At 49.8% G+C, this 20490-nt stretch overlaps 1 protein-coding gene across 2 annotated transcripts in view; it reads left to right on the top strand.

Annotated features, from left to right (window-relative positions):
* The window catches only part of LRP1 (LDL receptor related protein 1), a 1298976-nt gene that overhangs the window by 1048489 nt on the left and 229997 nt on the right, over positions 1-20490 (top strand). Inside the window, exons 71-72 of one of the 2 annotated variants that reach the window (XM_085654639.1) lie at positions 9871-9990; positions 10992-11114. In XM_085654639.1, the coding sequence (XP_085510765.1) occupies positions 9871-9990; positions 10992-11114 (243 nt within the window). Of the gene's footprint in view, positions 1-9867; positions 9991-10991; positions 11115-20490 lie in introns of both variants that reach the window. The other variant, XM_085654638.1, reaches the window with a different exon arrangement.

Here is a 20490-nt window from a genome sequence, read left to right as displayed (position 1 = left end):
CCCCTAAAACCTAACCTACAATCCACGTCTGTTCTGAGGCTGCCTAGGCTGCCACACAGCAGACATGTTGCTGGACCCCTGGGTAGGAGAGCCCCTGCTCGCCTGGGCCTGCAATAATGCACATCCTTGGCGAGGTGCTAAATCTCCTCCCCCAGGGGGAGCTTCAAATGCATGCCGCCTCTGTGAGCTTCCCCATGCCACTGCAACCCCCCACTCTGGTGGGAAGCTTGTCCGGAAACCCCAATTAAGGGTAGGGGATGTGCCAGCCTGCCAACCCCACCCCTCAGGTGGGGGAGGCGAGGTGAAGCACATCTCCGGGCTCTCGCCATCTTGAAGCCCTACCCTATCAGGACTAGGCTACTTCCCCCCCCTCCCACAGGAGAGAGGCAGGATAGGGGGTGTACCCACCCCAGGACAGGGACCCATTGGTCCATGCCCTTCACCTACCTGTAACACCCCTAAATCTAGTATTTAGAGGCACCCTGAACCTTCCTTCCCCAGATTCCAGATTCCGAAATCCGAATAAGAGCTAGAAGAATGAAGACCTGCCCTGCAGCTGCTAAGAAGAGGAAGACACCAACTGCTTTGGCCCCAGCCCTACCGGCCTGTCGACCCTCGAACCTGCTCCTGCTCCAACCCGGCATCTCTTGTGGCCAGCTACCTCGCAAACCCCGGAGGACCTGACTACCTTTTGACTCTAAACCCCTGGGACTCCCATGAGTAGAGGCTCTACTCATAATCTACTTCTAATCACTGGCAGCAGCCCGGAACCGAGAACCCAGCACACTCTGCACCAGCCAAGCCTGGCCTGTGCCGGAGTGAACAAAGACCACGAGGACGACCCCACGGCGACTGTGACCCGGAGTCCGGCACCCAAGGACCTCCCTCGACACTCTTAAAGAAGCCTGCAGCCTCAGAACAAGGTGCCCCCCCAACCACGATCAACAGAGGGTAAGATTTCCCGACACCAAAAGGCACCCGGTGCCCCACGGCCCCCTGTGCCCAATCCCAGGGTACCTACATATCCTCCAACTACCCAACTTACCTCTCGAAGTGGTGGTGGCACCTGAAGAATCCTCGTCCTCGAGCTTGCAGTCTTTTTCTAAACCGGAGATTTCCCATTGAAATCAATTGAGCGCCCGAAGGCTCAAAAGCACCCTGCACCCAGCCGCCCAAGTGGCCCTGGCAGTGCAATCTCTACACCTATCTACTTCCCCCACTTGCCCTGAGTAAGTGACCAGGAGCCCAGCTCCCACAGCCGCGTGGCCTGCTAGTCAGCAGCCACCAACCAAGGCCCCCTACCTCTCATAGGATAACATTGGGCCTAACTCTCTCTGCACCCAGCCGCCCTTGTGCCGCTGAGGGTGAACCAACTGTACCTACCTGACCCTGAATCTTAACTCTGCCAGTCGAGTACTTGCCTTTAAACCAATAACTCAATTTTCTTCATAGGGTAACATTGACTGGCTTTTTCCTGAAATTTCTTCTGTGTGGACTTTTCAAATCTTAAAATATTCACCAAAAATCAGCCAAGTAACGAAAACGAAAATACCCACATGCTCTTAAGTGAGCTCCCAGTGCTGGATCTTGGTGCCCAGCACTGTCTCTGAAAAATACTTTCAACTGTACTTACCAGTAACCCAATTTTCTCCCATAGGAAATCATTGACTGTTTTTCTGTGAAATTTCTTCTGTCAATTTCTGCAAACTTTTAATATTCTTTAAAAATCGTATCATTTCTGAAAAGGGAATTACTTACCTGTTTTGGATAAAGGACCCAGTACTGAGTCTAGGCACCCAGTACTGGATTACAAAAGTAACGAGAACATACTATACCTGCAACTTGAAATCATTGACTGTTTTCTATAAAATATTTTCTGTGTCAACTTTTAAAATATCAAAATATTGTCTAAAAATCATCACAGTAATTAAGTCGACTTTTATCACTTGATTCCAAGTACTGACCCAGGACTGAATCTAGGATCCAGTCCTGGAATTCCAAAAGTAATCCTAAAAGTAATCTGTGGCAAATAACTTGAAACTTCCATTGAACTCAATGCATTATTGTGTTTAGAATTGTGTTGCCTATTGCAACCACTTGTAACTTTCTACAAAAATCAATTGCATATTGCAAAAGTATTTATATAAAGTATCTCATTCTGAGAAAGTATATATCTGAAAGAAACACGTTAGTTAGATTCCTCACCTTAGAATATCCCCAGGCGTCAGACTGGATCCGGAAGATTTTTCGTCAGCAATACCCCTTGCGCGTCGCTAGGCGTCGTCTGCGGCTCCGCGTCCGTCGTCGGCGTCGTGCGCCGGGATGACGTCGTCGGAGTACTTAGACGCCGCCCTCGCGCGCTGACGTCAGTTCTTCTTTTTTCCGCGCCAGTAAGCGCAGATCCGGGAGAGCTACCCCTTTTAGTCTTTTTTGACTAAATCTTTTTTGATCATTTTTGATCCTGGTCTGTCGACATCTGGTGCCGGTAGGATGCCTGGGTTCAAGGCTTGCGAGGATTGTCATCGACTGATGTCGGTGACCGATCACCACCGCCGGTGCCTCTACTGCTTAGGCCCCGACCACGACGCGGAGTCGTGCAACGACTGTCAGGCCCTGACTTCGAAGGCTAGGCGGGAGCGGTCCCGCAAGCTTCTCGAGCTTCGCCACTCGGCTCCGCGTCGTGCGCGATCCCGGTCCAGGAGGAGGTCCAAGGATCGCTCGCGGAGCCCTAGCCGACGCCATCGATCGTCCGGCTCCAAGTCGTCGGGTAAGTCCAAACGCTCAAAGAAGTCCAAGAGGCGACATCGCTCTTCGGACTCCCCTCGCCGGTCGCGCGACTCGGCCGAGGGTCAGGGTGGTTCCACCCCCGCGGCTCCGGCGGAGCCGCAGGTGCCGCGTCCGCCCCCATACCTTCCGGTCCCTGGGGCTGACGCGGCGCCGGCGGAGATCAGTGCCTTCCTCTCGGCCATGAGGAGCCTGGCCCCGCCGTCGACGCCCGCTGGCGCGCCTTCGGGCCCCGCGGACTCGACTGGGCGACCTCGCGTGCCGGCGGCTCCGGCCCCGGCGCCGTCGACGACTCCGGTCTCGACGCCGCAGGTCCCCGCGGGGCCCATGCCTGGGCCCCAGTCGACGCCGGTTGACCTAGTCACTCCTCCACCGGCGCCGACGCCTGAACCACCGACGCAGTCACCGGCGCCGCCGACGCCTTTGACGCCGACACCCCAGTTTAGCCCTCATCCGGACCCGGCGCCGGCACGGCGTCCACCGACGCCGCATCCGACGCCGCTTGAGTCCTACCATCTCTACAGTCCGGTTCCGATCATTCCTCCTGTTTATCAGGAATCGGAAGAAGGGGGCGACTGGGAGGGGTTCGAGGACCCTCTGGCTGTTCAGTCACAGCTTTCTCAGGACTGGGCAGATGAACTGGGGGAGGCCAGTGGGCTGGACACCTCGCCAGACACTGGATTCACTTCTCCTCCGACCGTGGCTTCGGAGGAGGGTGCAGCATTTTCTGTGGTGCTGCGCAAGGCGGCCGAGGCCCTTGGGCTCGAGTTGCCTGCCGTGGCTGTGAGGACTAACATCCTCACTGAGGTGCTTCAAACCTCAGCAAGCTCCACTGAGCCTCTGCTGCCGTTCAACGAGGCCCTCACTGACGTTCTGCAGGGCACCTGGTCCAAGCCCTCCACAGTTCCTCCTGTGGATAGGAACGTTGCCAGGCGCCACCGCCCTGCTCCGGGCGACCCCAGTTTCCTGTCCCAACACCCCACCCCCGAGAGTCTGGTTATCCAGGCCTCTACCTCCCAATCCTCCTTCCCGACCGCTCCGCCGGACCGGGATTCCAAGAGACTCGAGCAGTTTGGCAAGAAACTGTTTTCGTCCCTTAGTTTGGGCCTGCGGTCCTTAAATACCGCCTGTCTCTTGGACCGTTATTCCCATTCCCTGTGGGATACGGTGGAGGACGTGCTGCCCCTGTGTCCGGAGGAGGTCCGGACGCGTCTTACCCAGGCTTTGGCCGATGGGAGGGATGCAGCACGGCACGCCATACGATGTGGGCTTGACACCACGGACTCGCTGGGTCGGGCGATTTCAACCACGGTGGCGCTCCGCCGCCACGCCTGGATGCGGTCCACGTCATTTTCCGGGGATGTCCAGACCACCCTCATGGACATGCCCTTTGATGGCACTCGCCTGTTTGGTGAGAAGGCGGACAGTGCGCTGAACCGCTTTAAGGACTCCCGGGCTACGGCCAAGTCCTTGGGCCTCTCGGCTCCGCGGGCGCACACCTCCGCTTTTCGCCCCTTTCGTGGCCAAGGAAGGGGCGCCTCCTCACGTCCGCAAAGCCACCAGCCGCAGAACCAACCTGCGCGCGGTCGCGGTCGTGGCTTCCGCCGTGGCGGAAATGGAGGCCGACGTGGTCAGCCCACTTCCACCCCTGCAGCATCCGCCTCAAAGCCCTCCTAGTCCGAGCTTTCAGGCCCATACCACGCCAGTGGGCGGCAGAGTTCGCCATCACCTGCTCCACTGGCGGTCCATAACATCGGACAGGTGGGTGCTGCAAATCGTCCGAAGGGGCTACTCCCTCCCCTTCGAGACGACCCCTCCAGCCATGCCACCGCAGCACCACCGTATCTCGGGGGATCATTTGAATCTTCTTCGCGAGGAAGTTTCGGCTCTCTTGGCCAAGGGGGCCGTCGAGCGCGTTCCGAGTCCAGAAGTAGGTCGTGGTTGTTATTCCCACTACTTTCTGGTTCCCAAGAAGGGCAAGGGGGGCCTCCGCCCTATCTTGGACCTCCGGAACGTCAATGCCTTCCTCCGAAAGGAAAGGTTCAAGATGCTAACGTTGGCTCAGGTTTTAGCTGCCCTAGACCCTGGAGACTGGATGGTAGCGTTGGACTTGCAGGACGCATATTTCCATATCCCCGTCCTGCCGGCCCACCGGCGTTACCTGCGGTTCACGGTGGGCCCAGAGCACTTTCAGTTTACCGTGCTCCCCTTCGGCCTCACCAGTGCCCCTCGGGTGTTCACGAAAGTGATGGCGGTGGTCGCAGCTCATCTGCGCAGATCAGGGGTTCCAGTCTTCCCCTATCTCGACGACTGGTTGTTGAAGGCGGGCTCGCCCCAGGCAGTCGTCTCCCACCTCCAGACTACGGCGGATCTCCTGCATTTGCTGGGGTTTTCCATCAACGTGCCGAAGTCACACCTGAGTCCCTCTCAGAAGCTCCTCTTCATCGGAGCGGTTCTCGATTCGGCGCAGTTCCGGGTCCATCCACCGGAACAGCGGGTCCGGGATATACGGGCCCTGATTCCCATCTTTCGGCCTCTATCCCGGGTTTCGGTCAGGCTAGTGTTGCGGCTTCTGGGGCTGATGGCCTCCTGCATCCTACTAGTGCATCACGCCAGGCGGCGCATGCGGGCTCTGCAGTGGGACCTGAAGTTTCAGTGGGCCCAGCATCACGGCAACCTGTCCGACCATGTCTTGATCTCGGAGGGCACTGCACAGCAGTTGCAGTGGTGGCTCACGGACCGCGAGTGGGTCAAAGGCAAGAGCCTCTCCCTTCCCCAACCAGAGCATGTCGTAGTGGCGGATGCGTCCCTCCTGGGATGGGGTGGCCATATGGGAGAGGCGGAGATCAGAGGCCTCTGGTGTCCGGCGGAGTCTCGTCTCCACATCAACCTGTTGGAGTTGAGAGCGATCCGGCTTGCACTGAAAGCCTTCCTTCCCTCTGTCAGGGGAAGTGTCGTGCAGGTGTTCACGGACAACACCACCGCCATGTGGTATTGCAACAAACAGGGCGGGGTGGGGTCATGGACCCTTTGTCAGGAGGCTCTGCGCCTCTGGACATGGCTGGAACACCAGGGCGTCACCCTGGTGGTTCAACATCTGGCGGGCTCTCTGAACGCCAGAGCAGACGAACTCAGCCGCCGGTGCATGATGGATCACGAATGGCGTCTGAACTCCGAAGTGGCGCAAGGTCTCTTTCAGCAGTGGGGAGAGCCTTGGTTAGATCTATTCGCCACCGAAGAGAACGCGCAATGTCAGCAGTTCTGCGCGTTGGAATTTCCAAGGCGGCACTCGCTCGGCGACGCTTTTCGTCACGAGTGGAGTTGCGGTCTGTTGTACGCCTTTCCGCCTATACCACTTCTGCCCAGAGTGCTGAAGAAGATCAGGCACGACCGGGCCCAAGTCATCTTGGTGGCTCCGGATTGGGCACGAAGATACTGGTATCCCGAGCTACTCAGTCTGTTGACCGATCCCCCGATACGTCTGCCCCTTCGGGAGGATCTTCTGTCGCAGCAGCAGGGGACGGTCCTCCACCCGACCCTGTCCAGCCTCCACCTCCATGCGTGGAGATTGAGCGGCGGCAGTTGATGCCATTTGACTTGCCTCCTGAAGTCTGTGATATCATTCTGGCAGCCAGGCGTCCCTCCACAAAGTCGGTATACGCCTGCCGGTGGAACAAATTTGTGGCATGGTGCACAGCAAAGGCTGTGGATCCCCTTTCCGCCCCTCTTTCTGAGGTTCTCCTCTTCCTTCTTTCTCTGGCCCGGCAGGGCTCTGCCCTGGGCACCCTGAAAGGTTATCTTGCTGCCATCTCCGCCTTCTTGCGGCTTCCTGATCAGCCTTCTCTTTTCAAGTCCCCTGTGGTTACACGCTTTCTCAAAGGCATTACACACACGTTCCCTCCTGTCCCTTTTGTAATGCCTCAGTGGGACTTGAATCTGGTATTGACATTCCTGATGTGCGCTCCCTTCGAGCCTCTTCACAATTGCCCTCTTCGTCTTCTAACTCTAAAGACTGCTTTTCTGGTAGCCATCACCTCGGCTAGACGGGTGAGTGAGCTCCAGGCTTTATCTTCAAAGCCTCCTTTTCTATCTGTTCATCCGGACAAGGTTGTCCTTCGGCCTCGTCCCTCCTTTCTTCCTAAAGTGGTGACTCCATTTCACCTTGGGCAGTCTGTCACCTTGCCCACCTTCTTTCCGCCTCCGCATCCTTCCAAAGAGGAAGAGAGGCTCCACCGTCTGGACCCAAAACATGCGCTCTCCTTTTATCTGGACCGCACAAAACAGTTCCGGGTGGACGACCAGCTTTTTGTTGGGTACGTGGGCGCTAAGAAGGGGAAAGCTGTGCACAAACGAACCATCTCTCGGTGGGTCGTTTTGTGTATAAAAATTTGCTATTCCTTGGCTAAAAAGGACCCTCCTGTTGGGCTGCGCGCCCATTCTACTCGGGCCACGGCGGCTACTACTGCCTTGGGACGGGGAGTCCCTTTGCAGGACATCTGTCAGGCGGCGACGTGGGCTTCGCTACACACGTTTGCCAGGCATTATTGCCTTGACAGCCAAGTCCGGAGGGATGGCTTCTTTGGCCGTTCTGTCCTCCAGGACTTTCTGGTGTGATCTTGGTTCGCAGACCCACCACCGGGGATGGTATTGCTTGGGTATCTATTCTAAGGTGAGGAATCTAACTAACGTGTTTCTTTCAGATGAACAAGTTACTTACCTTCGGTAACGATGTATCTGTAAGAAACATTAGTTAGTTAGATTCCTCACCGACCCTCCCATCCTCCCCGTTCTGCGAACTGACATCTAGGGTTAAGGTTGTCCTTTCAGGCCCCTAGATTTTATTTTTTGGCACCAGTGTCGGTCTTTGCATGGCTCTGCGTTCCTGGCGCGGAAGGCTATGTACAAGAACTGACGTCAGCGCGCGAGGGCGGCGTCGAAGTACTCCGACGACGTCATCACGACGCCGACGACGGACGCGGAGCCGCAGACGACGCCTAGCGACGCGCAAGGGGTATTGCTGACGAAAAATCTTCCGGATCCAGTCTGACGCCTGGGGATATTCTAAGGTGAGGAATCTAACTAACTAATGTTTCTTACATCGCCCAGGATGTGCATTGTTGCAGGCCCAGGAGAGCGGATGGCTCTCTACCCAGGGGTACAGCAACATGTCTGCTGTGTGGCAGCCTAGGCAGCCCCTCAGACAGGACGTGGATTGTAGGTTAGATTCAGTGGGCAACTCTAAGTTGCCCTCTGTCGTGCATCTTACATTAAATCCCACACTGGCATCAGTGTGGGTTTAATGTGCTGAGATGTTTGATACCAAACTTCTCAGTCTTCGGTGTAGCCATCATGGTGCTGTGGAGTTCGTGTTGACGACCTCCCAGCACCATATACTCTTAATGTTATGTTAATGGGTAACTTATATAGCGCACGGCTACTCCAAGGAGTGTCCCGGCGCTTTCTGACCCATTACTGAGAAAAGAGAAAAGACAACAGAAACATAACAGAATTACGGATTAAAAAGCCAGGTTTTCAAGGCCTTTCTAAAGGCAAACAGGTTGGGAATGCGGCGGAGACCAACAGGAAGGGAGTTCCATAGTTTGGGGGCGAGATATTTAAAGGAACGTCCACCTATTCTGACTTTCCTAATGGGAGGCACCATTGCCAGGCCAAGATTTTCCGACCGGAGAGATCTGGTGGGTTTGTAGAAAGAAAGCCGTTTCTGAATGTAGGAGGCCCCCACCGAATGGAGTGCCTTATGGGCCAGTGTAAGAGCTTTGAATGTGATTCGCTTCTTGATCGGAAGCCAGTGAAGGGAGGAAAGCAACTCAGATGATTTGGCATGCCGGGGTAGGCCGAAGATGGCTCTTGCCGCAGAATTATGTACAACCTGGAGTTTATGCAAGAGATAATCCGGCAAACCCAGGTAGAGGACATTTGAATAGTCAAGCCTGGAACAGATCAGAGCTTGTACTGTCAGCTTCCTGTGGGCTAAAGGGAGCAAAGGAAGGAATTTACGCATCATTTTAAGCAGACCAAAACAGGTACCCGTGAGACCTGTGATCTGTGTTTTCAAAGCCAGGGTGTTATCGATTTTGACCCCAAGGGCAGGACTGCACTTACAGTGCCCGGGAATGGACCTGGGTACTGTAGCGGCACAGGGCTCATGCATCTGTACCCACACCACTGGCATAGGGCACCCAGCTAGAGGGGTGACTGAGGTATGCAGTGTGTGTGGTGGGTATGGCACACCGGGATGTGTGCCATGTCAACTCTGTTTAGTTCTGCACCAAAACACTCAGACTGCAAATGCAGTGTGTGTGTGTCAGGGTACAGGGCCTCTAAGGGTGGTACAATAAGTGCTGCAGCCCTTAGGGGCCTTCTCTGGTCACAAGGCCCTGGGTACCTAGGGTACCATTTACCAGGGGCTGACATGTGGCCAGAGATGCCAATTGGGTTTAGGCTTCAACACAGTTTTAGGGAAGGAACATAGGCCCTGGGTACCTGATTTGGCAGGAGCCCAGGGCACAATCAGACAAAGTACATCAGCAATTCAGCAAAAAGTGGGGGCACATAATGCAAGAAAGATGGCACTATCTCACATTGTACGTTTAAAACATTATGTTGTCATTGAAATTCTCACCTACCTAGAATGTTACATCAACCTTTGTTTTTTGCATTAATGCCTCAGGGTATACAAGCGCTTTATAAATTTTGTTAACATAGAAAAACATTATATATATATATATATATATATATATATATATATATATTATGTGAATAAGTAAAAAAAACGATAGAAACTACCTCAGTGTCTGCTTCAATCCATTTGGTGCGACTCACCAGGAGTGTTCGCTGGAGCGATATATGTATGTGTGTGTTTCGTTAAACCTATATTGAAAGGCAAATATTTCTAAATACACTAACTGTCAATAAAACGTATATTTAACAGAGCACAAAATCAGGCCCCAAGGCACCACTTCATTCTCCCGCAGATGCGCCCTACAATGTTTGGTCAGAAAAATCGAGCTCTGGTTGTGATGGGGTTGCTATATACAGGAACTGACTTGTTGTTTTATCCAGTAGTACGAACATGCCCCCTGGATGAGTTCCAATGTAACAACACTTTATGCAAGCCACTGGCCTGGAAATGCGATGGTGAGGATGACTGTGGAGACAATTCAGATGAGAACCCAGAGGAATGCTGTAAGTAGATTGTCATCCCATCATTTGTTTATTCACTGTTGTCCAATCCTCCTCCATTCCTCTGCATGAAGACCATATATCCTGGTTTATACCGTTCACATTATATAACCCAGAGAAAAAAAACAAAATGTGTTCACCACTTAGAGATCATCATGACTGATTATTAATAATTGTTTGTTCTGAATGTCAGTTGATTATTGGTAGCGAATCGCATTGAAAGTCTGCATACTGATTGCGGGACCTCTAGATCCATGAAAGAGGAAACGTGCTCTGGTCTTCTTTTAGAGTTTGTTTTACTTTATTTTTATTTTGTACCAACAACTTTGTAAAACCAGAGCCTGCAGCCTGTTTTCTGCCCTCTTGTGAGCATACCAAGTAATTGATCCTTCTGCTAACTTTGCAATTCAGATAAAAGTAACGACTGCAGGCGAAGTTGAGATCTCTTGTTTAGTGTCCAAGGCTATGCCTGGTAACTGAAAAAGAAAGCTGCTTATGAAAAAATAAGCTTCGGGACTCTGCTCCAGACTGTTAGTTTTATATGTAGTCTAATGGAGCTTATTCTCAACTTGAAGTTAGAAGTGGAGAGTGAATGTTCCCAAAACAAATGCTTTTTTTTCTACTTTACACAAAGACTGGGTTCTTCATGTCAGTGAACAGACCGATTGCTATTAATGTCATCAAACGTCGGACCTGTTAAGTGGCAAACAAATTGTGAACGTTGCCTCAAAGCTTGTTTTTTAAAATTATCCTTAAACCAAGGCTCAGTTTCTCCATTTTCTAGCTCTTGGCCTTTTATTTTCAACAATAAGCATGCTGCATACCTGAGACATCAAGTGGGGATTGCGTGTTTTGTATTTCTTGTTTAGCCCTTATTACATGTGTATGTTTAAACATACTGTTTCTGGGATCCTGCACACTCAGCATGGTTTCCCACATTCAATTTAGGCTTATAGGGCAGAGCAATGACTAAGTTCTTCTTTCATACTCCATTTTTTGTGCAGTGAAATTCACTTGTCCTCCTCAAAGACCGTTCAGATGTCGGAACGACAGGATGTGCCTATGGATCGGTCGTCAGTGCGATGGTGTCAATAACTGCGGTGATGGCACAGATGAGGAAGACTGTGGTGAGTTAAGAAAAGTACCTGGGAAGCAGTTAATGGGAAGTCGCTCTAAGGGTTACTCTTGTTTACCATGGGTGTCCTGTGGCTGCCATACTATTGCACTCAAACAGAATGACCAGGTACTTCCTTTTAGCACTTGATATGAGGGCAGTGAGGTTGAGCATTTGAAACTGTATTACTTCAAGTGCTGGTGCAGAGGTAGAACCTCAGGAACTGTGTAACATAATTAGGCTGTCCGGTTTTAGGTTTAAACCTATAATAACTGATAAAACCCCACTGAAAGTGAAATAGCCCTCACCAGTGAAAACATATAAACAGTGAAAAAACACCGGCACAACCACAAACTAAATGCCATTCAAAGAAAGGAAAAAGAGAGTGAAAGATATTTTTTTTCTTCCGGAAGGGGCAATACAATGTAACTTTGTTATACAAGCTAGCAGTAAGAAAGTCTGGGCTAACATTATTTTGCTTGAGTTTTGTTGTTTCGGGATGCCACTAAATTATTGTTTCTTCTTCCTATTGTTTTTTCAGTTTTGTGGTCTTTGGTCTAATGATTCAGGCCATAGAAGCATGTTTTAGGTCTTGTGTAATTATTTTAACTGTAGAGAATCAAGAAATATCAAAATCATATTTGATATTTTGGCTGTGTTTGCTTCTTTCACTGATAGGTAAAATGGCTGGTTTCATAAGAATCTTTCCTAATATGTGTCATCTCATTTACCCACAGAGAATGGGTAAAAACCCTTAATACATCAGTCCCCAGTTTCTAGTGAATCAGTATTGATAGTAGGTGAATTTCTAACACCTCAGGCTTTAAACATTCAATCCAAGGTATAGTGACAAGTATATGTGAAGAGCACTTTCTCCAAGCATCTGGGATAGTGGTGAAAACATGACACCAGACTTTTGGAAAACATGGAACGCAGTGTCAATTGGAATGCTCTACAAAAACGGTTCTTTCCAAGTTCACCAAAGATTGGAGTGATATTTTTTTAAATTTGCAGTGATTCAGCTACGTATATGAAAAAGTTGTGTGATGACCTGCCAAAATTGATACCTGAGCTGAAGTGCTTCCCTGTAAGAAATCCTTGCCACTTATTAGATGGTATGCTAAAAGCATCTTTACAATCTTCAGAGTTAATGAGGAATGCTACTGACGTTTTAGTCCATTCTGGTGCACTGTTATCTTATGCACAGGAACTAAAACACAAACCTTTATAATTTCATGCTTTGTGTGGCATCAAAGAAGGAGTCCTCGCAACTGTGTCCCTTAGCTGATGGTTCTCAGTCCAAGGGGCTATGACTGCCATATTATCCAAGTGGCAAGCATTTACAGAATTAATTATTTGCTGAGTGATTATGCCAAAGGCAAGAAATGTGAAGATCTTTCTCACATATTGATAGTGATATGAAAAAAAGTACACTCTACTGCATTCTTAGAATTTTACTGGAAAACATAAGTGCTGTAGTGGACATAATAAAAAAAACTAGAATCTGAAAACACCCTTGTCTGCCAAGTGTTCAGCTTAATTGGTGTAGATGTGAAACATCTCCTTGAGAGTAGGCTGGGCGACACCTTTAGTGACGTTGGCACTGCAACATGTTCCATGTTAGAGTGCTTGCCACTTGGTAAGCAAAGCAATGGTGAAGTGCAATTCAGGAGCTTTTATTTTACAATGTATGAGAAATGACTTGCAATGATGCATAGAAATGTCCCTTCCTCACCAATGGCATTTGAAGTCAATGAAACCTCACTGTGGTACTCTGTTCTAGATCCCTTCCGTAAACGGGAACTTCTTCCCTAGTTTCAAAAGTGCTGCTTCTTTTTTGACCGCTTCAATAACTCTGAGGGCATAAGCATTCAGCTCAGCGCAAATGTTGCAGAATTTGCCCTGAGAATCGCAATCTTCAAGTGAACCAGGATTGGCACAGAAAGCTATGTCAGTGGCCAGAGTTAACAAATTGTGTACTGGCTGTTTTGGCATTGTCCATCTCAAGTGCCAATGTTTGAGAGGGCCTTTTCACAGAAGTTCACATGGGAAGGAAAGAGAGAGCACACATGACCAAAGACTCACTGAAGACGTATTGTATGGTGTACTACAATATGTTTAATTTGCAAAAATCTATTTGGACCTCATATACACTATACTTATACTGTCTATACACAATACCCTATCAGTGCAGAAATCAAGCAATAATAAAAGCAAAACGTTCCATAAACAACGGAAAAACACAGTTTCTGTTTTTAATGGGGCGAAAATGTGAAACCACTGATAACCACTGTTTTTTTAAAGTATTGAAATCACTTGATAACACTGAAACAACCCCACCAGAATTTAACCAAAATAGAAACTGAAAACAGGAAAGCCTAAACATAATATTTGAATGTGCTGTAATTATATGACTTTGATGAAGTGAGCTCTATTACAAGTAAGTAAAATATAATACACTATGAAATAAGTTACAAAAAAACAAATATCTCTGGCTCCTTTTACGCCATTCAGCCAACCTCAAACATTAATGTATCCATCTTAATGTTAGGCACTAGAAAACAGTTTACCCTCTTGACCTGTGACCACTGAGGTTGGGAGCTGCAAAATACCAGAGTACCTTTGACCTTGCATCTGGTTATTGGCAGAAAGCCCTCACACCAGGAGCCAAGAAGAGGTCTGCTTTTTCTAAGCCTGAAGTCCACTTCCAATTCAAAGTGATGCCCTTTGGGTTGAACAGTACCCCTCCTATCTTCCAGATGCTGGTGAACTAAGTACTGTCAGGTTTGAAAAGTTTTAGTGCAGCATATAATGAGGCTATAGCTGTATTCAGCTTGGTGGATCACCTGCTCCACCTCAAGGAAGTGCTTCAGACCCTTCAGCAAACAGGCTTGACTATCAAGGCAGGTAAGTGCCATGTAGGGCAAGCGTCTGTTGTGTACTTGGGCCACCAAGCGAGTGGTGGCCATGTAAAACCTCTACAAACCAAAATCCAAACTATTCCTGCCTTGGAGGCTCCGAAGACTCAGGCCCAAGTCAGAGCCTTTCTTGGCCTGACCTAGTACTACACGAGATTTGGCACCACTACCTGAACTAACCTCAGAGAAGCAGCCCAGAAAAGTTATCCGGACTGAGCAGTATCAAAAGATTTTTGACACCATCAAGAAAGCTTTGTGCTCAGCACCTGTCCTGAAGGCACCTGATTTTACTAAGGCGTTTGTCCAGGCACATGCCTCTGAACATGGGACTTGGGCAGTGTTGTCACAGGTAAATGATTTGGGCCAGGATCAACCAGTTACCTTTATAAGTAGTCAACTCCTCTCCAGAGAACAGTGTTGGTGTACCATTGAGAGGGTCGCCTTTGCTGTGGTTTGGACTCTGAAGAAGCTGAAACTCTACCTGTTTGGAACTCGCTTCAGAGTTTAAACTGACCACAGACCTCTTATGTGGCTTATGCAGATTAGATGAGAACCCCAAACTGTTGAGGTGGTCCATTTCCCTGCAGGGTATGGACTTTACAGTGGAACACAGACTGACCATGTCAATGCAGATGGCTTTTCCAGGTTCTTCCACCTAGATTATGAGAATCGCCATAATGGTTTCATCATGTAAGGAATTACCTCTTTTTGTACGGTCACCCGCAAAGTGTTGGACTAATGCTGCTGGTTTTTGGACTCTGAGTGCACGGAGGCCTGCTAACCAGACCTCAGTGCCCTGAGCTGGCAACATGTATATTGATTGGCTTGTAGCCAATTGTGAAAGGCTAACATACTTAAAAGTCCCTAGCCTATAGTACACAGGGCCTGTATGTTAGAGGGTCACCCCAGACATAGCACTGGTTCCGCCACCCTGGGTATGACCAAGGATAAATGTGTCTCCCAGTCAGTCATTGCAGCCTGGAAGAGCAGTGTTTACTCCCCACTCGATTTTGCCATTGAAAACTATGACAAGTCCCATAACCTCCCTTTAATATGTAATACTCACCTCTACTGCAGGCCTATCTAGCTCTAAGGCAGGGTGCATGGTATTTAAAGGCAGAACATATGTTTTTTAAGTGTGCTGGTAGGAAGCTGTCTCTGTATATACTATACCAAAATGAGGTATAGTGTGCACAGAGTACAGTGGAATCACAAAGATAGGCGGAGGTAAAGGTAGATAGCACCTTACTCTCCATTGTGGTAGCGTGTGCGAGCAGTAAGGCTTTATCAGAGGGTAGTGTTAACCATTTGTTGTACACACGCAGGCAGCAAATGATGGCACACACTCAAAGACTGAACTCGGACCAATTTGTTGATATAAAAAATATTGTTTAGTTATATTTATTTTGTAGAACCAAGCAAGCCTGTTACAGGTAAGTGTAAATGGTACTTTTCAACGCAGGTTGAACAATATAAGCAACCTGAATGAAAATGACTTTGTTACAGGTTTGTAAATACGTTCAATACAGTTGAAATTGTTAGATAACTTTTCAGATTACTTTATGTATCACTTTTTCTAGTCATTGTGATATGCCTTGATATCACACTGGGACATTTCTTAGAGAAAAGGTAAGTAAAGCAGTTTTTAGTTATTTGCAGTTTTTTTTTTTTTTTTTTTTTTTTAACAAAGTTTTATTCAATTTTTGCATAGGAAGGAGCAATGAGTTACAATCTGTATTAAACACAGTAACTATACATAGGTCTAAGGATACAACACAGGCATCTTGTGCAATCCTAAAAATGATGCCACATAGTTGTCGATGCACACTTAATATGACATACGAGAACTTGGAAGTACATCAGTCAAGCACATTACTATGTATCCGACCATAGCTATGTGCTACATTCCCAACCTTCAAGATTCTGTATCTATAGGGGCAATGCCTCCCTAACAACCCCCCAACTCCCTAACCCACCCAGTGAACCCAAATGTGCCACGAATTCCAGTCTGAGGGTCACAGATCATCTCTCTCGGGAGGGGGAAAGGAGGGGACGGAAACCACACCTCAGGCGTGCGGTAGAGGAAGGATGGAGGTCGAGCAGAGCGGTCAGAGGGGGGACCTTGATGATTTAAGGACAAGTATAACAGGGGGGGAAGGCGTGTATCACCGCCCCCCAGGAAGTGGCTTCAGTCATTCAGGAAATTTCAACACTCAGTACCAGGGGACTGGTTCCAGCCATTACCAGACACATCCGCCGTAGTTATTTGCAGTTTTTCAAGGTCGCATACAAAACCAACTCCACACTTAAAACAATTTTCAAAGAAAGCAGTAAATGTATTCCTTTGGAGAAAATGAAGTTAATGGTTTGCAGGTAAGTACTTGTTTGTGGGAGTTGGTATTCTGGGGTTAGAACCAGGGTTCCCTCAGGGTCAAGAATGCACTCTTGAAACACCCTCAGCGGCACTAGGGCAGCCGGGTGCAGAGTGCTGTGGCCCAATGTTATCTAATGGGGGATAGGGGGCCTCCGGTTGGTGGCTGCTCATGAGTAGGCCACAAGGTTGTGGGAGCAAAGCTCCTGGTTTTAGGCTCAGGACAAAGGGGTATCCAGTTTAGCACACAAAGTGCACCCGGAGTGGCATAGGGGCAGCTGGTGCAGGGTGATCTTTTGGCGTCGGGTGCCCAGTTGTTTTCAATGGGAGTTGCCGGTTTTGGATTGTGGCTGCAGGCTCGGTCCAGAAAGACTTCTGGGGGGAACCAACAGCTGGGCAGATAAGTTGGAGGGCTTGGGGATGTAGGTGCACCTTGTGTTCTTTTCTCCAGGGCACAGGGCGGCTGGATGCAGGGGTGTCTTTTGAGGTCAGATTTCACCTTACCGAGCCACTCGCGGTTGGGGGGTCTCCGTGCTGAGGTTGCGGGCCACGTTGGGGAGTGCTGGAGGGGTCAACCCATGGTGCACTCGGATTCTCGAGCGCTGGGAGCCTAGCAGGAACTGGTGTGCCACTCGAACTCAGGCCGTCGGTGACGGGTGCAGTGTTGCTTACAGGCATCGAGCTTCTTTGTCCTCAGCAGGCTCGGAGTCTTTCTTGGGAGCTTCTCTTGAACAGAGCTGCTGTTCACAGGAGATCCGGTCTTTGTTGAAAGCAGTCAGTCCTCCTAGGGTTCTGGAGGTCACTGTCTGCAGAACAAGGTGACTTTTGGCACAGGATCTCTCGAAACTGCAGAATGGCCGGTAGGGCTGGTGCCAAGTCAGTTCTTCTCTGCAGTCTCCTCTGCTGGGCGTCTTCTTTCGTCCTTCTTGTTAGGTTGCGGAAATCTATGTTCTTGGTTCAGGGCTGCCTCCTAAATACTGTGTTCGAGGCATATGAGCTGCAGATCACACACTTGGGATAGTAAATCGCCATCTGGTGTTCAGCTCGGATGCTTGCAGGTTGTTGTGGTCTTCGGAAGAAGTCTTTGGTCACGAGATAGGTGACTCCTCCCTTGGACGACAGTGCGCATGGGCATCAACTCCATCGTTAGATTGTTTTTTTCCGCCATTGGGTTTGGATGCAAACTTTCCGCTCCGGTTGGAAATATCAATTCCAAGCCTTTCGAAGCGAAAAACTTCACACAAAACATCGAAGCACCTTCATTCTCGACATCGATTACATCAGCTCGATTCCAGACGTCGGCGCTGGCCGCTGGGCCTATCCATGCCGTGAGGCCTACGGCTCATGGAAAGGACGCCGTTCAAAAAATGCCCCCAGTGTGGAGCAAAATTTCCGCACAGTGACCACCACAAGGTCTGCAACCTGCGCCTATCACCGGAACACGACGAGTCCAGCTGTCCAGCCTGCGCATCCTTTCGATTCAAAAAGACCATTCGGGATCGAAGGGCTCGACGCCACATCATGGCACAGAGACCAGCTCCGGAACCAGAGGACATCTTTGATGAAGGCCCCAATGTCCCGGAAGAAGATTCCGAAGATCTACAAATAATTTCCAAAGCAGACGACTCAGACGACCCCATCACTCCTGGGCAACGTGTGAGTACTACTGCCCCTGCCCCAACCCCACCAAAACCAAAGGCATTGGTCAAGACTTCGCCTGCTGGCCCCCAGTCGAGACCGGAAACATCCTTAAGAAGCCCCGCCTCCGGGCTCGGCTCAGAAGAAACATAAGCCTTCCGGTAGCTCGGGACCGAGCAAACCGCATGTCATTGTCCAACCGGCACCATCGGCACCGAAGACAAAAGACCACTTAGCACCGAAATCAGCTTCAAACCCCTCGGCCCCGAAAACACCAAGGCCGTTAGACACACCGGCACCGAAGGTTCCCAAGCCCACAGATACACCTTCGGCTCCGAAAACCACATCGGCACCGAAACCATCATCGGTACCGAAACCGCCGGCTAAGGACTCTCATAAAAATCGGTACCGAAGACTGTTCATGAAGAACAAGAACTTTTTCATTTAGATCCAATCGACCCAAGGCAGAAAAAGATTTATATCAACCCCAAGACTGGGCATGTCACCACGGTGCCATGTAAAAAATGGAAACTGGACACACCACCTGCCCCAGTTCCTGTAAACAGGAAGGACTCTTCAACATCTCCTATCTCTCCTTCCTCTCCTATCCCACCCCCTCTGCCTACACCACCCTTACCTATACCCTCTCCATCACATACACCACCACCACAGGATGATGATGATGACCTAGGGGGTGGGGGTGATCCTAATGATCCGTTCACAGATCCAGACACCTCACCACTGGATGATTGGGCATTCCCTTTACCAGACATGCCTGACCCTCAGCCATATCCCTTAAAACCATTGCCTCCTGACGATCACCTGGGGTTTGGCCAGTTATTAAATAGAGCAGCAATATTAACGGCGTCACAATGCACTCAGACGCGCCAGAGGAAGACTTCCTATTAGACACTTTTGAACAGTCTCAAAAGTCTGTACAAATTCTGCCCATGATTAAAGGAGTCATAAAACACGCCCCCGAAGTCTTTAAAGATCCCGTTCGTACCAGGGTTCTCAACCCACGGATCGAAAAGAAATATAGGCCTGCCCCTGAAGATCCTAATTACATCAAAGGGCAACTCCCTTTGGATTCTTTGGTCATTTCCAATGCTCGGAAACACGCCAACTCCCAAACCACAGGAGATACACCACCCCCAGACAAAGAATCCAAACTATTGGAAGCCTCTGGCAAAAGAGTAGCAGCACAAGCCGCTAATCACTGGCGTATTGCCAACACCCAAGCCCTACTAGCACGCTATGACAGGGCCCATTACAACCAATTAGAGACTCTCTTACAACATCTGCCAGACCAATATAAAGCCCAGGCAAATGACCTCATTCAAGAGGGAAAGTTCATTTCAAATGCAGCAATTAAATGTGCACTTGACGCCGCAGACACTGCCTCTAGAGCAATTAACACAAGTGTGCTCCTTCGACGACATGCATGGCTACGCATTTCAGGCTTTAAGCCAGAAGTACAAACTACTATACTTAGTCAGCCATTCAATCAGGACCAGCTCTTTGGGCCAGCAGTAGACGCTGCCCTTGAAAAAATGAAAAAGGACACAGAGACGGCGAAGTCCATGGGAGCATTACAGTCTCCCCAACCACGTGGCTCCTTTCGGCGCTCCTTCTATAGAGGAGCCTCCAAACATATTGGAACGGACACCTCCTCTACATTCAAAACCTCCACACACACATCCCCCAGTAGAGGATATTTTAGAGGCGGATACAGAGGAAACAACAACAAGGGGCGGGGTCGAGGTAATTACAACACTCGCACCTCCCCTGCCACAAAACAGTGACTTTCCTCCACTCCCCCCAGACCATTCCACTCCGGTCGGGGGAAGACTAACACAGTTCCTACCTGTCTGGAACTCCATTACAACAGACAAGTGGGTCAAACAAATTATCCAGTATGGTTACTGCCTGGAACTCACGACTACCCATCCCCTCCCCCCCACATACCACCCAAGCAGCGTTCCATGTCACCAGACCATCTTACGCTCCTCAAACAAGAGGTTCTCTCATTGCTTCAAAAACACGCAATAGAACCAGTTCCGTTAGAACATCAGGGTACAGGGGTATACTCACTCTACTTCCTAATCCCCAAAAAGGACGGGACTCTAAGACCAATACTCTACCTCAGACCACTAAATCTGTATATCAACTCAGATCATTTCCATATGATCACTCTTCAACAAGGGCTCCCACTCAGGGAGGAGCCTAGCGCGCAACCAAGATGGCCGCGTAGGTGCGAGGCTCCCGAGGACCTCCGCGACCTCCTGAATTAATCCTGGCGATATCCTGTCCTTGTTGAGGGGACTGTGTTGGGGAACCGGAGCTGAGGCGCCACCTGCTTTTTGGGCTCGAATCGGACCCCGAACGCCGGTGGGAGCATCGATCGAAGGTTGCGGCCTTCTCCTCGCCGGCCCCCCGGATTGGAGTAGTGGGGCGATCCG

Source organism: Triturus cristatus, chromosome 4_1 (assembly GCF_964204655.1).
Source record: "Triturus cristatus chromosome 4_1, aTriCri1.1, whole genome shotgun sequence".
Classification (NCBI taxonomy): Eukaryota; Metazoa; Chordata; class Amphibia; order Caudata; family Salamandridae; genus Triturus; species Triturus cristatus.
This window is presented reverse-complemented; position numbering and strand designations above follow the sequence as displayed.